This window comes from Carcharodon carcharias, chromosome 3 (genome assembly GCF_017639515.1).
Source record: "Carcharodon carcharias isolate sCarCar2 chromosome 3, sCarCar2.pri, whole genome shotgun sequence".
NCBI classification, from domain to species: domain Eukaryota; kingdom Metazoa; phylum Chordata; class Chondrichthyes; order Lamniformes; family Lamnidae; genus Carcharodon; species Carcharodon carcharias.
In genome coordinates, this window is record NC_054469.1 from 82,919,146 (window position 1) to 82,942,421 (window position 23,276).

General features: G+C 45.4%; 1 protein-coding gene across 2 annotated transcripts in view; it reads left to right on the top strand.

Moving 5' to 3' along the window:
• Window positions 1-15,199: 15,199 nt before the first annotated feature.
• The window catches only part of hacl1 (2-hydroxyacyl-CoA lyase 1), a 118,162-nt gene continuing 110,085 nt past the window's right edge, over window positions 15,200-23,276 (top strand). Inside the window, exons 1-5 of one of the 2 annotated variants that reach the window (XM_041184292.1) lie at window positions 15,248-15,343; window positions 15,979-16,035; window positions 19,399-19,503; window positions 19,605-19,645; window positions 19,756-19,836. In XM_041184292.1, the coding sequence (XP_041040226.1) occupies window positions 19,411-19,503; window positions 19,605-19,645; window positions 19,756-19,836 (215 nt within the window). In that variant the 5' untranslated portion in view covers window positions 15,248-15,343; window positions 15,979-16,035; window positions 19,399-19,410. Of the gene's footprint in view, window positions 15,344-15,978; window positions 16,036-19,398; window positions 19,504-19,604; window positions 19,646-19,755; window positions 19,837-23,276 lie in introns of both variants that reach the window. The other variant, XM_041184291.1, reaches the window with a different exon arrangement.

Consider the following 23,276-nt stretch of genomic DNA (forward strand, 5'->3'; position numbering starts at 1 on the left):
TTAGCATCTGAATTTTCCAGATTTATTGAGTGGTCTCCTCCATTCAGATATTTGAACGCATGTTCCCCTATAATGATCGTGGATAACCCTGTATCCAACTCCATTCGCATGGGTTTCCCATTGACTTTCACTGTCATGTAGATTGGCTCTGTTTTAGCCATTTTTAAGTTGTGCAGTGAGCAAATATCTGGCTCTGTTTCTTCTCATCCCTCTATTATGTGGATTTCATGATTTCTGTTTTTTTGTTTAAAATTTTGTCTCAATCTGTCTTTACAATATTGCATAATGTGCCCATTGCGCTGGTAGTAGAAACACTCGGTTCTTTTAAATTGTTGTTCATTTGAAGGTTGTCTGGTTCCATTTCTGCCATTATTATTGTGGGTTTTATCTGTTAAACCATTGCTTTTTGCTGATCTGTTATTGATGGCTGTTTCCCACCTTCCTACAGAGTCCTGCGCTTCTGCACCCATTTCTAGTCAGTGCCACCCTCCCGACGTGAAGGATGGTGCCATTTTGTGCTCCCTTGATTGCTTCTGAATCCCTGACTGTGTTCTTCATTGCGAGCGCCAACTCCAGTGCCTTGCCGAAGTCTAAATTCTCTACTGACAACAACCTTTTTTAAATGGCATCTTCGTTAATCCCACACACTAATTGGTCTCTTAGCATGTCATTAATCGATGTCCTGGACTCACAGTGCTCTGAGCAAGCTACTGCCATCAGTAACAGACCAGCAAAAAGCAATGATTTAACAGATAAAACCCACATTAATAATGGCAGAAATGGAACCAGACAGCCTGCAAATGAACAACAATTTAAAAGAACCGAGTGTTTCTACTGCCAGCACAATGGGCACATTATGCGATATTGTAAAGACAGATTGAGACAAAATCTCCAGGGGCGCAAAACATTGAATTAAATTTAAAACGCTATGTTGTTAGTGAGGATTTCAGCTGAAAGTGGCTTTTCGCAAGATTTACCAACTCATCAAAGCTCTTAGAATCTGGGGAATTGGGTACCATTAGACTACGAATTAGGCTGTATGTTTTACTGCCACATGTCGATAAGAGGATCGCTCACCTCACCTCCTCCCCCGATATGTCATTGGTCAAAAAGAAGAACACGAGGCATTCAATATAGTGTGACCAGTCATCGGTGGTCTGAACAAAAGGTTTGATGTGGCCAAATTGTGGCATATTGGAGGGAGATAACTTCAATGACTATGGTGAGGGTTGTACTTACAATTGGCCTGCAAGGCACGACTGATTCACTTCAGTGGAATTTTCACGGCTTTCCCTGGTGTCATCGACTGGTTGTGTTTTGCCTCATCACCAGTTGTTATGTTCCTTCTATTGGGTCATTTTGCTCATGAACACGGTTGCACAACTATCTACCGGTGGGTGAGTTGGCAACAATATACTGAAGATGCAGAGACCAATATAAGATGAAGCACATACAGTTTATTTACACAAGTAACAGAGCACTAACACAATGTGTGCTTCTTCAACCAGACCCTAGATTACTGATTAACATTATAGCCCACACTAAACAGCAATTGGGTAATGCACTCATGTGGTCAACCTGCTCACATTCTCTTAAAGGTCTATTGCACCTAGATTACCACATTGATAAATAAGTATTCTCTATGCTATAAATCATCTCTAACTGAGCTAGCAACCCTCAATTGTTGATTTATGGTAAATATTTGGATGAAATTCTGCATTCAAATATTACAACCTTTTTATTTCTATTACCTTGTGTGTTGCCCAGCATTTAAACTCGATATTCAGCAAGTCCAAAATGATTAATTTGTGCCCTGGACATGTTTTCTTTTGAACATGCTTTGTACAATTCTAATCACCGCTAGTTGGATTGTGTGAAGTGGTCTTTAAGGAGGAGCAGAGCAACTCGGACAGCAACTTCCTCATTTCCACATTGAACTGTGCTGATGGTGCAGATGCCTGAAGCTAATGTCCGATTTATTTCATAATGATGAGCACTGAGAGCCTCACTGTTATTTCCACTGCAAAATCCCGGCCAGTGTGTTTAATGTTATTTGCACTCCACAATGAAATAAGATGGAATTATCCCAGAATTGCATTAAGTACAGTAGCGGGCGGACAAAATGGAGTTCTACCCGCCGACAAAAACGGTGGGTTTTCATGCCGTATCTTCCAAGCCCACCTCATTATTTATTCATTCCAGGGAAATACGCTGTTCCATACCAGGCAGGGTCTCATTTGCCCGCTCGCCATCACCCTACTGTTGCATCACGCCGGCAGCCATCTTTAAAAGGCAGCCGCCAGCAAAGCGCTCATCGCCACCAGCTCACCACCGTCGCCCGGGAGACATGGCCAGCAAAGGAAAAAAGGCTTCAATGACGTGTCCCTTCAGTGACTGCTGGATGCTGTGGAGGTCCGCCAGGATATGCTTTACGCCCGCTCTGGCTGCAGGATGAGTAGCAATGTCACCAACCCGGCTTGGGAGGTGGTGGCAGCAGTGGTCAGCGCGAATGCCCTGCAGAGGAGGACGGCCATCCAGTGCTGCAAAAGGTTGAATAATTTCCTCCATTTCACCAGGGGAAGTCACTCTTTTCATCAGTCCCAACTCACATACTTACAGACACATCGCACATCCACAGGGCCCTCACTCACTGCCAACGCAAGAGACGTCACCATTCACTCTCTCACACACACCGTCATTGTCCTCATCCCATCCATGGAACCACTCACCACCCGCATAGCCAGACATACTTATCATCTGGCCCAGGAGGCTCTCCCCATCTCTATCCATGTCGGACAAACTGGCTCACAAGAGGAGGGAAAGGTTGCAGTCAGGTGGAGGGATGCCGGAAATTAAAGCTCTGACAGAATTCGAAAACACAGCCATCCGGCTGGCCAGCGATGACTGGGGCCAGTCTTGTGCTGACGGTGAGGTCGGCGCTGCTCTACCAAGTGAGGATCCAGCAATGCAACATCCATCACACAACCATGTCATGAGTGATGTGTCCTCTTTCACAGGCCACTGCCACACACTAATTATCTCCCCTTGCTTTCACAATTATATCTGTCAAACAGCCGACAGAATCCATGACCTAGGGCCTCCAATCAAGCTCCGAAGAAACTCCTGGAGAGGAATCTGAAGGCACCCTCCCTGAAGTCCCATCACAACACTCACCCACACCCTTCACCAGCAGACAAGCACATACCTCACTGGGACCTAGCTTTAGAGTAGCCTCAGGATCACAATAAGGTGAGCACATCGCACTGTCTGACTCACAGCAGGTGGCAGCAGGGACTTCCCAGGTCCCCAGCACTCGGAGGACTGCTGGAGGCCAGAAATTTGCTGAGTCCAAATCAGATGATGAGCCTCTGGACTCGATCATGTCACAGTTGCTGGAGCTGCAAAGGCAAGCTCGGGAACATCAGGAAGGGATGTCTGCTGCACTCCTCAGATTACAAGGCACGATGGAGGAGTCCGTCTTCAGGCTGAGGTGATAACGCCATCATGCCAACGCACTGAGGTCACCACTGGCAGGATGGCGGCTGCCATGGAGACCTTGGTCCAGGATGTCAGTCCTGCACTGCTGCGCGGGCTTAACTCCATTGCTGATGCCATAGTTGGCCTCCAACAGTGTGTAAGGGAGAGGGGTGCTGGGCGGCTCATTCTCACTCCAGCTACCCCTTCTCCTCAAGCAGTCAGCCAGGGGCCCTCCCCATGGGGAGGAGAATGAGCAGGTGCACACTCTGGGGCCATCCATCCAGTTGACTCTGGGAGTGAACGGCCCATCCGACTCCCCTCTTCCTGTGACCTCAGCAGCTCCAGCTTCACAGGCCACGGAGGATGCCACTGCCACACAGCAGGAAGCCAAAAGCAGGCCGGGGCCCTCCTAGTCTCGGACCTCCAGACGATGCTTGCCAAAGTCATCACAGACTTTCAAAGTCACAGTCACAGCAGCAGGCTGCCTCCACCTCCGCTGTCGATGTCCGGGGAGCACCAAGACATAGCGGCAGGGTTAGGAAAGTTAGGTAAAAGTAATTGCACAGCCTGGGCATGGGTGCTGATCACGTGTACATAATGTTCACTATTGTCAATAAATTCCTAAGAATGTCTCCCTGCCTGTGGCTCCTTATTCTGATGAGCAGTGTTCTTGTCACTCAGATGTGAAACCTTCTGCACAAGATAAAGGCAGGTGTCTCAGTCCAGGGCCTCTTCCCTGTGCTCAGTACAGCCTTCAGACCAAAGTGATGGTCCAGCCTCATACTCCCTGGACATGTTACTGATGCCTAGACCTTGATAGTGCTTGTCGTTGCTGCCAGAATGTCATGGGCAGGCGCCGCAAAGTTCTCGCATTCCCTCAGTGTGCTCTCAGCACCTTTAAGGTGGGGCTGGACCCCATCTCTTCAGCATCTGTGACCAATGACGCTGTGCACCAGCTCCTGAAGGGCTGAGGTGCTGAAGGTGGACACAGCATCAGATGCGTCTTAAGTTTCATGGCTGCGTCGCTGAGATGGCCCTGATCATGGAGCGTAGGCGAGCTGCCCTTGGCTGGACAGGAGACAGACATTCTCAGAGGCAATGTGAAGATCTATGGAGTGTCCTCACTGCATGTCGTCATCATCCTCCACAAATCTGTCAGCTCTGAGGGCCTCCTGTACACGCCTGCCTCATCTAGTCACTGCGAGAGCCTCATCACCATTGTCATCACTACCGAGGACCCCTCACCCTCATCCCTGTCGGTGTCCTCCTCATCAGAGGAGACGTGAAGCTCCTCCGTCTCCTCCTCAGCCAACTCCTCATCCTGTTGCAGTGCCAGGTTGTAAAGGGTGCAACAGACAATGATGTGCATGACACCCTTTGCAGACTGTATTGCAGGGCTCCACCAGACTGGTTCAAGTACCGGAACCACATCTTCAGCATCCTGATGCTCTGCTCCACCAAGTCGTGAGCTGCTGCATGAGCCTCATTACAGCGTCACTCTGCTGCAGTCTGAGGCCACCGCTTGGGTGTCATCAGACATGGCCTCTGTGGGTAGCCCTTGTCCCGAAGGAGCCATCCCTGCAGCCTCTGTGGACCCGGGAAGACATCAGGGATCTGCGAGTGACTCAGGATGTAGGTGGCGTGCACACTCCCGGAAACCGTGTGTTTCAGGTGGTCGCATACCAGCTGTACATTCAGTGAGTGGAAGCCCTTGCGGTTGATGAAGTCCACTGAGTGTAGTGATGGAGACCTGAGTGCCGCACGAGCGCAGTCAATTGCACCCTGCACTTGTGGGAATCCCGAGATCAGGGCGAATCCAATGGCCCTTGCATCCTGGCTGACCCGCTCTGGGGCGAAAAGCATTACATTGTGTGCCATGGAGAAGATGCCATCCGTGACCTCATGGATGTGTTTATGGGTGGCAGATTGTGAAACCCCACAGAGATTACCTGTGGGGCCCTGAAAGGAGCAGCTGGCATAGAAATTGAGTGCCATGGTCACAGCCACTGGCAGTGGATGGCCTCCATGTCCCCTTGGCGCCAAGTCCTGCAGCAAGTGGCAGATGTGAGCCACCAGGTCCCTAGACATGCACAGTCATCGGCGACACTGGTTCTCAGTCATCTGCAGGAATGGCAGGCGGCGGCTATAGACTCTGGGTGTTGCTAGGCATCGACCAGCCAAGCTCGCTGTCCCTCCTGGGTAGCGTGTGCGGGAGCTCCTGCTGCCCCTTCTTCCTGAGGTTGCTGCTCCTGCCTTTGCATGGCCAGGAGCCTCATTCACTCTCCTCTCAGTCTTGTAAGGTCTCTGCAGGCCATCAGGCATTCGGCTAGGTCACCAGGATCCATGATCCTGATGTGGTCCTCCTGCGGCATGAGAGAGGGAGAGACATGGTTATCATGGCTGTACTTAGCACCTTTCCTGGTCCTGTGAGACAGCCACTCAACACTTCCTGGAGAGTGCTGGTCACCCCTCGGATGGTCAGAGATGAGCGTGCTGCATGGCTGCCCTGTCAACCTGCGACATGGGGTCACTGGTCCAAACCAGGATGCTGAGATTGCAAGGGGCAGTGAGTGCCTCCAGCAGTGACTGCTACATGGCCAGCGTTGGTGAGGAGATTGTATAACCTATGCAGTGCGAATGCTCCGCAGCCCAATAAAGTGGTGGCGGATTCAACGTCTGTGCCAGGGTGGGGGGGGGAATTGTGGGTAAGGCTTGGTGGCCCTTTGGTGCCTCCGCGTTGTTTGCATAGGTGGCCAGGCTAGGAGCCTGACCCCAATCATATCACTGTGGCTGCGTCTGATCTGTCTCTGTTGCAGAGGTATGGTCAGTTTATACAGATGTCCCTAATGTGTGGCCACTTCCCTCACTTACCCTGACCCCCACTTCGATCGCCTGTGCGTGGGATGCAGCGCCAGGGCAGCACTTGACTGCCTCCCCGCCACCCTCCGAGGCTGTCCAGCACTTGCCCACCGACACCATTCTCCCCACCTCAGCAGTCGCCTCTGGGGCCAGGCATCAGTTGCCCCTGCCTAGGGGCACCCCTGAGGCCTGTAAACAACAGGTGCGCTGTGGAGAACGCTGCTGCTCACTCACCTCAGTTCCCCTAAAGTGAAGGCCGCCAAGGTGCACATCGCCTGCGTGTTGTTGTGTAACACATCAATGTGCTTTCCCGCTGATATGGATGGACAATACGGTGGGGTTCAAAGCGCCTAGCGGGATGGACTTTTAATTATCTGCTGACCGATGGTGGAAAATGCAGCCCGCCGTCGGCATGTTGTGTGGAAGATCACGACCTTCCTTCACGCCGGCGTGAAGTGGGCCCCGCCATATTTTTCGTGTATGCACCTATCAAACCCGCCGCCAGCAGGCTCAGAAAATTCCATCCATAAAGTCATAAACACTATAGATTAATTATCCTTCATACTTTGGTTAGGATGCTCCCAATGTTTGCTTGATAATAAAGTCTGCCAGAAACAAGATATGAATAAATTTGGTCTGTGAGCTTGATTGGAGTTGCTCCTGCTGACTGTAAAGGATCTTATTTTCACCAGTATATTTAGGGCACTTAACAAGCTTGAATGAGTAATTTCTTATTCATATAAAACAACAGCTTTTATTTTCCAGAAAGATTGAAACTGGTTCACCACATTATATAGCTGACCAGAGTGACTGTATCTGATTTCAGACCACTTTAGTATACCCATTATCCCAAGGAACATTATTAGAAAAAGAGCTGTAGGAAAAAAGAACTACCTTGATGAAAAAAAAACGGAACAACATAAGTGGAATTTGGGTTCTGTTTGGTTCTCTAGATAGCTCTGACAGGCTTGAGATAGAAGTCAGATGACCAGTAGCAATATCTGATAGTGCACTAAGTTAAAACAAAGCCTGCGGTGTTAGAAGAAAGAACAAATTTTCATTGAAATAGCATCATTCACAACATCAGGTTTTCTCCAAATAGTTCCAGGGATCATTTACATCCACCTGACAGGGTACAGGGGGCCTCAATTTAACATCCTCCCTCAGTAGAATGGCATTCTAATGCACTAGCTTGGACGATGTGCTAAAATCTTAGGAGTGGAACTTGAACCAACAGCCTCCTGACCTAGAGGTGAGAGTGCTACCACTGAGCCATGACTGGCAAATATTGTTACTATATGGGATATTATGGTTTCATGCTTGTGAAAAATATCACACACTAAGCAAATATGTCTAAAAAAAGACAAATCCATCTATACCACAAAAGAGTGACATGCCCTGCCCACCCACCCATATCACTAACACAAAAACAGAATTACCTGGAAAAACTCAGCAGGTGTGGCAGCATCGGCGGAGAAGAAAAGAGTTGACGTTTCGAGTCCTCATGACCTTTCGACAGAACTTGCGTTCGAGTCCAAGAAAGAGTTTCACTACCTCAGTTTAGAAAAGTTAAATGATATCCATGATTATAAAAGAATCACACTTTCAACTATTAACTGATCACATTTTCAACTGAAAAGATCATTTTTGGATTATTTGTTTGACATATTCCCTACAATTTGTGAAGTATTTAGATTTAATTATTTGTCTGCTTAAATATGTTGATTTCTTTCTCTAGAACTTCTGAATCCTTCAGTCCTATTTCACTGGCAGAGGGATGAATCTAGGAAAATAAAAGCTTCAAGGGACATACGGAAGCAAAAATGGTTCAGACGCGGATAAATTCAACAACAATTTGGAGACTAAAGACATCTTCATTGTTTAAATCTCGGTATGGTGGTTAATGAATATATTAGATTGTGCATTCAATAAATATCAATGGATTTTCAGAAGCATGGTCAGTTTATACAGGTGTCGCTAATGCGGGCCACTTCCCTTGCTTATCCTGCCACCCATCCCCACCCCTCCCCCCCCATCTTGATTGCCTGTGCTCAGCATGCAGTACCAGGGCAGCACTTGACCCCTCTCTCCCTCAGCAGTCACCTCCAAGGCTGGCCAGCATGCCCCCCCAAGACATCCTCCCCCCTGCCCACACAGTCGCCTGCGAGGCTGATGAGCACAGCCCCAGAAATCACCACCCCCCAGCAATCACCTTCGATGCTGGCCAGCACTTGCCCCCAGACACCCTCCACCATCCCTCAGCAGTCGCCTGTGTGGCCAGGCATCATTTTCTCCCGCCCTCCTCCTGGCGCCACTGAGGCCTGTAAACAACGGGTGAAATGTGCAGAACGTTGCTGATCACTCACCTCAGTTCCTCCCAAATTGAAGGCTGCCAAATGCATGTCACCTGCATGCGTTGTGAAACACGTGGCATGCTTTCCCACCGACGTGGATGGACGATACGGCAGAGTTCCAAGTGCCTGGTGGATTGGCCTTTTAATTATATGCTAATATATTATAATTAGCTCCCTGCTGACTGATGGCTGGAAACGTAACGCGCCATTGGTGGACTAAGCGGAAGATCACGACCTGCCTTCACACCGTCATGAAGTGTGTCCTGCCATATATTCCATGCACACCACCTATCACACTCGCGGCCAGTGGGTTCGGAAAATTCTATCCAGTATGTTTATTTTTCCCAAAAATTACTGGTAAAACTTAGTATTATAAGATATTTTTATTATCAGAAAGATAAAGTCCAAAGACATAGTGAACCAATGGGAATTTGCATTGAAAAGGGAAAATATGTATAAAGGAGTGAAGACTGTGTGTAAGGGCCAGCATTTTAGGATTTAACAAGTGTGAAAAGCCTTCAGCATCTACCCCTCAAGCTGCTGTCTACAAAGTACTGAAGTTGAGAAGACTCACTTTGAATTGGATTGTCAGGGTATCATGTGTCTTTGCCTGGGTCTTTTAAAATCTATGCGCTTTACTGTTGCCTTAACAAAAGTGCAACTGGAAGTCTGATTTAGTAGGGGATTTAGAAGTTATCGTTGTAGTAATTTGTAGATCTATGTAAGTGCTTAAAATCATTTCTTTTATTAATAGATGTTGAATCTACTTTTGTAAAAACCTATAAGACTTGGTGGTCTTATTATTACTGAATTCAAGGCATGCATCTCGAAATTTATACAAATTGTAAAATAAGTTGTGGCAGTTGCTTCAAATTTCCCTTTGGGATTTGAACAACTCAGAATTTACCATCAGCTGTGCCATAACACCCTCTGGTCCCAGACTCTCCCACAGGGAGAAACAAACTCTCAGCATCTAACCTGTCAAGTCCCCAAAGAATCTTATATGTTTCAATAAAGTCACCTCTCATTTTTCTAAACTCCAATGAGTACAGGCCCAACCTACTCAACCTCTCCTCAAAAGAAAATCTCTCCATAACCGGGATCAGCCTAATGAACATTCTCTGGGCTGCCTCCATTGCCAGTATATCTTTCCTTAGATAAGGGGACCAAAATTCTTCACAGTATTCTAGGTATGGTCTAACTAGTGCCTTGTATAGTTTTAGCAAGACTTCCCTACTTCTTTCCCTTTGAACTAATGGCCAATATTCCATTTGCTTTCCCTATTACCTGAACTTGTATGCTAGCTTTTTGTGATTCATGCACAAGGACCCCCAAATCCCTCTGTGCTGCAGCTTTCTGCGTTATTTCTTCACTTAAATAATATTCAACTCCTCTATTCTTCCTGCCAAAGTGCATAACCTCACATCTTCCCAGGGCCTGAATTTTACCTTCAGCGGGAGAGTGCCTCCCGACCCGCTGGAAGGTAAGATGAAGAGCGATGACATCGGGCATGCATCCTGATGTCATCGCTCACTCACATGATATTTCAATCACTGGGTGCATGTCGGAGTCGGCTGCGTGTTCCCTGATCATTGAAAGGTCTATTAAGGCCATTAAGGACTTAATTAACTTGAAATTTACACTGCCCATCCAACCTAACGGTTAGTGGGCAGGTGAAAAGGCCAAGCGGCCTTTAAATTTCTTAGGAAACCTTATCCATGAGCGGGACGAGGTTTCCTGAAGCTAATACTAATTAAATAAAACCTTTATTTGGAAAATAAAAACACGTCCCATCTCATGTGACACAGTCGCATGACAGGACACGTTTCTTTAAATTTTTAACATCTTTATTTATTTTTTTTTAAAAGTGTTTCAATCTCCCTGGGGCAGCTCCATGCCTCAGGGAGATTGAAGCGCTCTTTCACGCGCATGTGTGAACTGCGACCTAGGCCTGACTCTCCCTCCTCCCCTCGCCCGCACAGGTAGTGCTTAGCAATACCACTTGCGATCCACGCAGGTCAGGCCTCAATTAGCCCGCCTGCATGAAATCTTGGTGCGGAACTGATTGCGGGTGGTGGTTGGCTCCCCGACCACCTTCGCCCACTCCCGTTGAGCCCGCCTAGCATGGGAATAATTCAGCTCCACATTATATTCCAACTGCCAAGTTTTTGCCCGCTAACTTAACCTGTCTATATTCCCCTGTAGTCTCTTTGTGTCATCCTCACCACTTGCCTTCCCACCTATTTTTGAGTCATCCAGAAACTTGATGATAGTGCATACACTTCCCTAATCCAAGTCATTAATATAAATTGTAAATAATTGTGGCCCAGCACTGGTCCCTGTGGCACTCCACTAGTTACTGGTTGCCATCCTGAATATGCACCCCCTATCTCAACACTCCGTCTTCAATTGGTTAACCAATCCTCTATCCATGCTATTATACTACCCTCAACACCATGGGTTCTTACCTTATTAAGTAGCCTTATGTGTGGAACCTTTTGAAAATCCCAATATATTACAGCTACTGGTTCCTCTTTATCTATCCTGTTTGTTACCTGCTCGAAGGATTCCAATAAATTTGTTAGGCATGAATTCCCCTTCATGAAGCCATGCTGACTCTGCTTGATTATAGTTTGCATTTCTAAATGTTCTGCTATTACATCCTTTATAATAGACTCTAACATTTTCCCAATGACGGATGTTGAGCTAACTATAGTTAGCTGTTTTTTGTCTACCTCCCTTTTTGAATAAGGGTGTTACATTGGCAGTTTTCCAATCCCCTGGGACTTTTCCAGAGTCTAAGGATTCTTGGAAGATTACTGTCAGTGCATCTACTATCTCTGCAGGTATTTCCTTTAATATCCTAGGATGCAACCCATCAGGTCAAGGTGACTTATCGGCCTTTTGCCCCATTAGTTTCTCTAGCACTTTTTCTCTCGTGATCGTTATTGTATTTATTTCATCCCCCATTTTTGCTCCTTGATTATTTGGTATTTTTGGAATGCTATTAGTGTCTTCTACTGTGAAGACTGATGCAAAGTATTTATTCGACTCCTCTGTCATTTCCTGGTTCCCCATTATTACTTCCACAGCCTCATTCTCTAAGAGGCTTATGTTCACTTTGGCCTCTCTCTTTTCATATATTTAAAGAAGCTCTTACTGTCCACTTATATATTACTTGCTAGTTTACCCCCTAAGTTTATTTTCTCCTTCTTTATTATTTTTTGGTCATCTTTCATTGGTTTTTAAAACTTTCCCAATCCTCTGGCTTACCATTAATTTTTGCCACATTGTATGTTTTTTCTTTTAATTTGATGCTATCCTTAACTTCCTTGGTTAACTATGGTTGGTTTATCCCCTTCCTAGAATTCTTCTTCCTCACTGGGATATATCTTTGTTGTGAGTCATTAACTATTTTCTTAAATGTCTGTCATTATTCATCAACCGTCTTTTCTGCTAAACTGCTTTCCCAGTTCACTCCAGCTAACTCTGCCTTCGTTCCTTTGTAATTACCCTTATTTAAGTTTAGCACAGTTGTTTCTGATCCACGTTTCTCACTCTCAAACTGAATGCTAAATTCTACCATCTTATAGTTACTGTTTCCCAGGGTATCTTTTACTCTGAGATAATTTATTAAATCTGCCTCATTACACATTACCAGATCCAAAATAACCTGATCCCTGGTTGGATCTACAACATATTGTTCTAGGAAACTGTCCCAAATGCACTATCAATTCTTGCTCGTGGTTATCTCTGCCAATTTGATTTTTCCAATCTACATGAAGATTAAAGTCATCCACTGCCTTTTTTATATGCCCTCATTTTCTCCTGATTTATTCTTCGTCCTACTGTATAGCTACTGCTAGGGGGCCTATAGACTACTCCCACCAGTGTCTTCTTCCCCTTGTTATTTCTTACCTCCAACCATATGGATTCTACATCTCCCAATCCAAAATCATTTCTTGCTATCATACTTATTCCATCTCATACTAACAAAGCTATCCCACCACGCTTTCCTTCCTGCCTGTCCTTTTGAAATGTCACATACCCCGGAATATTTAATTCCCAGCTTTGATCTCCTTACAATCATGGGCAGAATCTTCGGCTCGGCAAGTCAGGTTGGAGCTGCTCATCGAGGCGTAAAATGATGCGTGGTGATGTTGGGCATGTGCCCCGATGTCAGCGCGCATCATTTAGATTTTCAGTTTGGTGGGCGCGCAGCCGACTGAGCTGCATGCCCGCTGAACTTTCAAAGACCTATTGAGGCCATTTAAAAAGCCAATAAAGCAACCTTAAGATTGGCGAGCAGGCGAAGAGCTTAGTCGGCCTTTGCATTTTTCATGGAACCTCATCCACAGGAGGTTTTTAAAGTGTTTGAAAAATTTTCAATAAAGTCAATGGACATGTCCCAGCTCATGCGACTGTTTTACGAGGGGACATGTCCTTAAAATTTTTTTTAACTTTTACTCAATGTATGATAAGTGAAAGTAATCTCCTTGAGGCATCTCTGTGCCTCAGCGAGATTTCTGCACTCTTCTGTGCATATGTGTGAAAGAGCACAGGCCCCGATTCAGGGAACACCCCCCCGCCTGCACAGGGAGCGCTCAGTGCTTCTGGGAGCGTGTCACACTGGGCGGGCCTTAATTGGCTCACCCACGTAAAATGGCGGCGCCCAGCCGGTCAGGGGCGCTGATCAGCTGCGCCACCAGCCGTGCACAACTTCCCCGATGGGGAGAAAATTCTCCCCCATGTCTCCGCAATGTCTATCAGATCATACCCATTAACCTCGATTTGTGCCATTAATTCATTTTTTTGTTCCGAATACGATGTGCATTTCAGTAAAGAGCCATTAATTTTGCCTTTTTACCATTTTTTCCCCTTTTGACCCTATTTGCTGCTATCATTTTATGTTTGTACACTCTGTCCCTTCCCGTCACACTCAGGGTATCATTACCTAATTAGCTGCCTGCAATGCTGCCATATCCTTTTGCTTTGTAAGCCTACGTATCCCCTCTCCAGAACCCTGCCCCCCTCTAATTAGTTTAAAGCTCTCTACAGCCCTAGTTATTCGATTCGCCAGGACACTGGTCCCAGCACGGTTCACCGGAACAGTTCCCTTCTACCTCAGTGCTGGTGCCAGTGCCTCATAAACTGGAACCCATTCTTCCCACACCAATCTTTGAGACATGCATTTAACTCCTTGACTTTATTAACCCTGTTCACAACCTCGGTGCAATACTTGATCCCAAGATGAACTTCCAACCACATATTTGTGCCATCACTAAGAATGCCTATTTCCCATCTCCTTAGCAGCACCAGACTTTATTCTACCTTAGTTTATCTACTGCTGAAACCCTCATTCATGCCTTTCTTAACTCTACGCTTGACTATTTCAATACACTCCTGGCTGGTCTCCCATATGTAACCTCTGTAAAGCTGAGGGTATCCAAAAATTTCTGCCTGTACCTTAACTTGCACCAAGTCACACCCTATGCTTGCTGACCTATATTAGCTCCTGGTCAAGCAACATCTTGATTTTAAAATTCTCATCCTCCTTTACAAATTTCTTCATGGCTTCATCCCTCCCAAGCTCTACACTCCAAGATATCTGCGCTTCTCCAATTCTGGCCTTTTAATCTTAATCCCTGATCTTAATCACTTCATTATTGGTGGCTGTACCTTCAGTTGCCTAGGCCCTAAACTCTGGAATTCCCTCCCTAAACCTCTTTGCAACACTTTCCTTGTTTCAGGCGCTTCTTAAAACCTATTTCTGACCAAGCTTTTGGCCATCTGACCTAATATCTCTTTATGTGACTCAGTGTTACATTTTATTTCATAACGCTCCTGTGAATTGATTTGGAAGGTTTTATTATGTTAACGGTGCTATATAAATATAAGTTATTATCTTTAAATTCCAGTTCACTCCTTTCTCCCCATTTTCTGCTTTGCCTGCTCTGTCCCCTTTCTGCTGGTTTGTATGCACTCTCTCTCTTCCCTGTTCTATTTTAGCTTCTACCTCTCCCGTTCTGCTCTGCATGTAACGTGGGGGAGTCCTTTAAAAAGTTGGGGCAGCGACTGAGAGAATTCCTTTGAAAGCAAATGAGAGGATTCTTCCAAGACGATCACTCCAGCAGCTGGAACTATACTATTGCCTGGTCAGTTTGCTTCAAACATCAAGTTGTGCCAGTCCAGTGAGATTCAGCAACAACTGAGGCAGCAAGCAAAAGCTCAAGTCATTTTACTGCCCAGGAAGCAAATCATTGAGCTCCAATGGGAATTCTGTTGGTCTGCAATTTTGGACGCAAATCCCAATCCCACTGCATCTGGGAAGAATTTCAAAAAGTTCACATTTTTTTCATATTATTGCTCAAATATTCCCCACACAAAAAAAACTTTTCACAGGATGTCCTTCCCTGCAGCACTCGCTCTTCTTCCTGAGCCGTCGCTTCCTCCTTTGCGCGGGTTGGTCCTGCAGCTTGTCAGTCACGGCACTGGAGCGATTTATCCGCTGTCTTCAGGAGCTGCCAAACCCTTTCTTCCTCTATTTGTTCCCAGAGCCTAGGCTGGAAATGGCAGCGCAAGAGGGAGGTGATGGGCTGGAGCTAGAGGAGCTCAGCGGAGCCCAGGTTATAGCAGAGGCACTGAGACAACAGGTGAGGAGCAGCAGAGGCAGCATTCACAATATTCACCAAAATAGGGACGAAAGCTGCCAGTCCGCAGGAATGAATGAAGCTGTATTTTTATCACAGTATCTTTACAGTGCAGGAGGCCATTCATCCCATGGAGTCAGCACTGACTCTCTGACAGAGCACTCCACCTAATCCCACTCTCCTGCCTAATGCCTGTAACCCTGCACATTTTCTCTTTTCAGGTAGCAATCCAATTCCCTTTTGAATACCTCAATCAAACCTGCCTTCACCACCCTTTCAGGAAGTTTGTTCCAGACTCCAACCACCCTCTGGGTGACAAAATTGTTCCTCATCACATTTATGAGTGAGTTATACCAAAAGAGGCCACTTTGTAACTAACTTGTTGAATCATATTAATATCAATACACTTCCTTTAAGCAAGAAATCACAACATTGAACTTAAGCCTCAGTCTCAGCTCCTAAACTTGAAGTATCCTTCCCCCACCCCACACATAGAATAGAACAGAAAGTGCCAGAAATACTCAGTGCGTCTGGCATCTGTGAAGAGAAACAGAGCTAACATCTGAAACATTAACTCTTTCTCCACAGATACTGCCAGACCTGATGAGTTTTTCTAACACTTTCTGTTTCCATTTCAGATTTCTGCAATATCCGCTGAATTTTGCTTCTGAACAACTCAAAGACGAAACACAATAGTATGGAACCCTTGTTTCTCCCAACACACGTGTGTTCAGAGAGTGATTGTTATTGTGTATCACACTCACTTCTTCTCTTGCTGTTTCCTAATCTCATTGGGCTGGGTTTTACACCTTCAAAGCCACTGGCAGGGAGCCTGCCTGCCCGCTTGCCCCTGACCTGTCTGAAGTTTTACTGGGGAGCCATTGGGCAGCCAGCCAACCCTTGGGCCTTTGAGGCCCTTAAGTGGCAAATTAGTGACCACTTAAGGCCTCATCCCATCCCCGCTAGTATTTCACCCACAGCAGGGGATTACCCCCCCCCCCATGCAGAAAGCCCAGCAGCTTTAGCTGTGTGGACTGGAGTTGGGCATGGGGTGTGTGTCCTCCTTTTCAGATCCCTTGGGGCCCATCGGTGGCAGCCCCTTCCCCTCAAGGACATACCCCACCTTTTAACCCTCCACTGGCCTCTTGAATCCAGCCCCCCACCCCTCTCACTAAGACTCCCTGACCCTAGACGTACCTGGACTCCTTGTTTTGTGGGACTGCCTGCAGTTCCAGACATAGCAGCCTCTCCTGGCTGCTGCTGTTGCGCAGCCGGCCAATCGGATTGGCCAGCACCTCTCTAAGGCGGGACTTTCAATGTTTGGGGCAGACTGCGGCACCCTGTAAAATCCAGCCCATTATTCCCTGAGTGTTCCAGATCTGGACCTTGGAAGAAACCATGAGAAAATTTGGACAGTAGAATTTTATTGAAAAGCAAATTGATTTAGGCAAAGGAGATAATTAGCCTGGTATATGCCTTGCAGATTAATCAAATCACCCTCCAATACATAGTATAACCATACAGTAGCCAACATAATGATATTATTGAATAATCTTCACTCCCTAATCCTCAGCCAGTCCAAAAGAATGCTGCAGGTGGATAGGCCCTTGATCATTTATCTGTTTTTGAATGCGGTATAGGATACAGGATTCAGTGTTGGAGCCAGTTCTCCCCCCCCTCTCTCTCTCACACACATGCACTCTTTATATATATATATATATATAACATACATGTGATCTGGAATTGGGCATGGGCGATACAATGTCAAAATTTACAGATGACACCAAAATGTGAAGAAGATATTGTAAGTGACTCAGGAGGACATTGGCTATTAGATTGGGTAGAAGATGCCAGATTAATTTTAATATAAGAAAATGTGGCATGATATGTTTTGGGAGGGAGAATAAGGATAGGAAATATATACAATGGTAAAATATTAAGAAGGGTGGAGAAACTTAGGGATTCAGGTACACAGATCTAGAAGAATTGGAGAAGTTGATAAAGCTGTTCTAAATTAAAACATAAGGAATGGGATTGTAGGTTTTATGAACATGGACATAGGCCAGGATATTGAGGTTGGCGAGCAGGGGGCGGGGCCCACTCGCTGACGTATAAAATGACGCGGGGATGATGTTGGGCGGAACTCCCAACGTCACCCCGCGTCATTTCGATTTTCAGGTTGGCGGGGGCACAGCTGAATCAGCGGTGCACCTGCCGACCTGTCAACGGCCAATTGAGGCCATTTAAAAAGTAATTGAAGTAATTAATGGACCTGGCGGGCTTCGGAAAAAGCATGAAACCCCATTCACAGGCGGGATGAGGTTTCATGAGGGTTTTAAAAAATTTAATAAAAGTTTGATTAAAAGTGATGGACATGTCCCAACTCATGTAACAGTGTCACATGAGGGGACATGTCAGGGAAATTTTATTTTTGCCTCTTCACCATTTTTAAATTTGGCGCCGATCTCCCTGAGGCAGCACTTAGCCTCAGGGAGATGAGTGCACTCTTTCAAGTGCATGCGTGAAAGAGCCCACTCTCGGCTGAGGGATTCCCCCCGCCTGCACAGGAAGCACATAGCGCTTCCTGCTGCACATCATGCTGGGCATTACAGCATTTATTGCTCACCTCTTACGTGGCCCGCCCACTTAAAATGTTCATGCCCGCATGCGTCCACTCCTGCACTTCTCCCTTGATGGGGGAAAATTCTTCCCATAGAGTACGAAGACACATGGGTGATACTAAATCTATCTATAATGCGGGGCATTGGAGCATAATGGTTATGTTACTAGACTAGTAATCCAGAATGCTGGACTAACGATCTAGCGGGATGATTTCAAATCCCACCACGATAGTTGGAATGGACTGAATCTGGAGTAGAAGGCTAGTATCTGTAATGATGACTATGAAACTACTGTGAAGAACTCATCTGCTTCACTAATGTCCTTTAGAGAAAGAAATTTGCCCTATTACCTAGTCTGGCCAGTGTGTGACTCCAGACCCACAGCGATATTGTTGGCTCTTAATTGACCTGTGAAATGGCCTAGGAAGCCACTCAGTGTAAAGAGATGAGCAATAAATGCTGGCCTTGTCAGTGGTTCCCACATCCTGTGAATGAGCTTAAAGGAAAAACATTGGTTAAGCCTCACTTAGAATAATAGGCTTCTTGCTTTTCAGAATGAGGTCAAACCCATTGAATATATTGAAGAACTTCACTAAGATTAAACCAAACAAAGAGAGTTACTAGTTATGAGGTGATACTGGGGTTCTTTTCATCAGAACAAAGAACGTTAAGAGAAGATCTGGTGCATATGTTCAAGATTATGGGATTTTGATCAGGTATCTAAGGTAAAAAGGTTTCTATTGGGTTGGTACCTAAGGTAAAAAGGTTTCTACTGGGTTGGGTGACTTAGTAACCAGAAAGATCATTACTGAATAAAGGAATGAAAAGGTTAGAAGTGACGCCTGTCAGGACATGGAAAGTTGCATCAGAAACTGGTAGAAGCATGATCTATAATAGAAATTTTAAAAAGGAATTGGATAAAGAATCCAAAAAGCAACATTTCAAGAGAATGGGGAAAAGGCAGGAAATGAGAATAATTATATAACTTTCTAAATTTTAAATGGTATGATGACATTGGCTCAGTGGCCATGGTTTAAAAAAATGGATGATGGAGAGCAACAGTGTCATGTGCGTTGCAACAACTTAAGAGAAAATAATGCTTTTGAGATAACTGGTGGGCAGAGCTACAGTTCAGTTAGGCAATTGATTGAATAAAAGTCTCCCTGAATTCCATGACCCCAGCTATTCCTCCTAAGGAAGATTGAGTGATCAGTATGTGACCAATAGTATTATAATGTTCCGCTCTGGAGTTATGGATTGCTCAGATTCTCTGTACCTGTAATGTGAATGTTTCCAATGCAGTTTTATAGTATACCAGAAAATCTCTTAAGATTACACCTTTGATCTAAACAAAATATTCCTTGCTTAAATTCACACTAAAATTGTCCAATAAAATTGTAGTAACCTGAAGGCCACATTTTATTTTTCTTTCTGCAGAACCTTCAGTATATGTTTGGGATTGTTGGAATCCCAGTAATAGAAGTAGCCATGGCAGCTCAAGCTGCTGGAATTAAGTACATAGGAATGAGAAACGAGCAAGCTGTAAGTAATATTCTGTGTACTTTCTGTCACTCTTTTTGCATGGTATACTCAAAACAAAATCTATTGCTATTTTACTGGCCTTGTGTTTGTTGTCTAAATAGGCTTGTTATGCAGCATCTGCAGTGGGATATTTAACAGGAAGGTTAGTCTCTCAATAGTTGCCTTTTAATTTCACGACTTTGCTGCTGTGTGCATTTAATCATATTTTATCTACGTACCTACCATTTAAAGGTGACTGTCTTTTCTTTTTAGGCCTGGTGTTTGCCTTGCAGTCTCTGGCCCAGGTCTTATTCACGCACTGGGAGGAATGGCAAATGCAAACATGAACTGCTGGTAACTTCTATGAACCGTTATAGCTTGTGTGTGTTTTTCCAATTTGTTTTGCGAAAGATACAGTTGCAAAAGTCACAATTCTGCGAAGTCAGCCTACAAATATTTATTTAAACTGATTAATTTAAAAACATGATGTGACTTTGTCATTGATGATTGTCCCAGATAACTCTGCACAGCTCAGGGGTCAGCGCTGGGCCTTCATGGCCTATATGATTCATTTCCATGCTAAACAGCATATTGTCAACTGAACAGTTTTCAGTAGGCTGGTGGAGAACTTAGCCATTGTGATTCAAGCAGAATTTTCTTTGTGTACAAAAGCTTCTCAGGAGGTATTGCAATGGAACTTTTCAATTCTTATGGCTAGTGTCAGCAGGAAATGGTGGTGCCCCACTTGTGGGAAGACGTGTTTTACAAGGGGCTGGGGGAGAAGACGGAGGAATTACCAGTGAACAAGTGTGAGAAGAAAGGTTTAGTAATGCATTGGAGACCAATGATGACCATATATAGTTTGTTAACTAAAATCATAGACTCTTACAGCACGGAATAAAACAGTTCAGCCAATTGTGCCTGTGCTGACTGTTCAGTAGAGTTACCCAATTTGTTCCATTCTCCTGCCCTTTCCCTATAGCCCTGCAATTTTTGTCCACTGCAAGGGTATTTGTTCAGTTCCATTTTGAAAGTTAACAACATCAACTTGTATTTATATAGTGCCTTTGAAGTAACAAAATATCCCAAGGTGTTTCGCAGGAGAATTATAAAGCAAAGTATGACATCAAACCACATAAAGGGACATTAGGTCAGAGATCCGTAAGCTTGGCCAAAGACATAGTTATAAGAAGTATCTTAAAGAAGGAAGGTGAGGTAGAGAGGTGGAAAGCTGTAGGAAGGGAAGTTCAGAGCTCGGAACCAAGGCAACTGAAGGCATGACCAACGGTGGAGGATTTATAATTGGGAATGCACATGAGGCCAGAAGTGGTGGAGCACACATTTCTAGGAGGGTTGTGGGGCTGGAGGCAATGACAGAGATAGGGGGAGGTAGGATTTGAAAACAAGGATGAGAATTTTAAAATCAAAATGTTGCTTGATCAGGAGCCAATATAAGTTAGCGAGCATAGTGGTTGTAGGAAACCAAGATTTGATGCAAGTTCAGACACGGAAGCGGAGTTTTGGGTGGCCTCAAGTTTACAGGGGGTAGAATGTGGGAGATCCACTAGGAGTAAGTTGTAATTGTCAAGTCTATAGAAAACAAAGGCATGAGAAATGGTTTTAAGAGCAAATGAGCCAAGACTGTAACGAAGTCAGGCAATGTTATGGAGGTAGAAATAGGTGGTCCTAGTGATGGCATGAATGTGAGATCAGAAGTTCATCTTGGGATGAAATGTTGCAAACAGACTGGTTTAATCTTAAGACTGTTGCCAGTGAGAGGGATGGAGTCGGTAGCTAGGGAATAGAGTTTGGAGCAGGGTCTGAAACCAATGGCTTCAGTTTTCCCAATATTTAATTGGATGAAATTTCTGCTCATCCAATACTGGATGTTAGTTAAGCAACCTGATAATTTAGCAACAGTGGAGGAATCAAGAGGTGGTGGTGAGGTAGAGCTGGGTGTCTTAGGTATACATGTGAAAACTACTGTTGTGCCTTTGGATGATGTCACAGAGGGGCAGCATGCAGTTCAGAAGTAGGAGGGGGCCAAGTATAGATCCTTCGGGGACACCAGAGGGAGCAGTGCAGGGGCATGTTCTAGCTATGACTTGATAAATAAGAATAGAACCATGTTAGAACAGTGCCACCCAGCTGGACGACAGTGGGAAAGTGTTGGTGTTGTGGAGGATGATGTAGTCAATGATGTCAAAGACTGTAGACAGATTGGGAAGGATGCATGAGACCTCATTTATGACTTGTGGTAAGAGCCATTTTGGTATTGGAGCGGATCTGCTTCTACCACCCTCTCAGGTTGTGCATTCCAGATCATAATAATTTGCAGCATAAGTTTTCTTCTTCCCTACATAATTTTAAAATCGAGGTGTTGCTTAACCGGGAGCCACTGTGGTCAGGGAGCACAGGGCTGAGAGGTGAACAGGACTGGATGTAGGCTGTGAACAGTAAGGATGTGGGCAGCAATGTTTTCGGTGATCTTAAGTTACAAAGCATAGAGTATGGGTGGATGGCTAGGAGTATGTTGGAATAGTAAAGTCTAGAGCTAACAAAGGTATGGACAAAGGTTTTAGCAGCAGATGAGCTGAGGCAGGGGCAGAGTGGGCGATGCTTCGGAGGTGGAATTAAGTGGTCTTAGTGATGATGTGGATATGTGGTCAGAAGTTCATCTTGGGGTCGAGTATGACATGAAGGTTGCGAACAGCCTGATTCAAACTCAGACTGTTGCCAGGTAGCAGGATAGAGTTTGTGGTGAGGGAATGGAGTTTGTGGCAGGGACCGACTGAGAACTGTGGCTTCAGTCCTCCCAATATTTAATTGGTTGAAGTTTCTGCTCACCCAGTATTGGAAGTTGGACAGGCAGCCTGATCATTTAGCAACAGCAGTGGAGGTGAGAGAGATGGTGGTGAGGTAGAGCTGGGTGTAGTCAGTATTCCTGTGTAAACTAATGCTATGTTTTCAGATGATGCCGCAGAAGGGCAGCATGAAGATGAGAAATAGGAGCTGGCTAAGGATTAGCTCCCTGGGGGACGAGGCTTTGGGAGGCGACAACACGTTAAAGGATTCAAGAGTGAAAACTGGAGATGGGGCAGTGATTTGCAAGGATGGTGGGGTCAAGGGTTGGTTTTTTGAGTGATGACAACAGATATAAAGGACAGAGGGGCAACATTTGAAGGGAAAGAACTGTCAACAACATTGGCTAACATGGGAACCAGGGAACTGGGTGGTCAGTAGTACAAAATGAAATCAGAGAGAGGTTGAGGGGAGGTAGGAGAGATATTGGAGAATGATGCAAGTTCAGTGCTACAGCAGAGTGATCTTTGGGGGAGGTTTGGCCAGATGCACTACGGGAAGGGAAAGAAGTGGCAGAGGTTAACTGCTTAAGCTTGGAAGTTCTCATCAATTCAAGTGATTTTTATTGATTGTGGGATGCTTTAACAGCATACCCACTGGAGTGGCATAGAACCACTAGCAGCAACCTCTGTGCATGTATGGACTCCAGGGGTGAGATTTTCCTGTCCCAGGTCAGGCCAGAATGGAGGAGGGCGTAAAAAAATGGCCAGGGTGCTTCGCAGCCGGAAGTTCTACTTCCATTTCTGGTGGCAGCGACTTTCATGAGGGTGGCTTAAAGCGCAGCCCTCAGGATTGACCTGCGCTTATTATGAGTCCTATTAAACCATTTAAGGCTTAACAAAAGCCTGAAGCTCAGAGCTTTGCAGAGGATAGTGAATCTGTGGAATTCTTTACCACAGAGGGCTGTAGAGACTGGGTCATTAAGTCCCCCC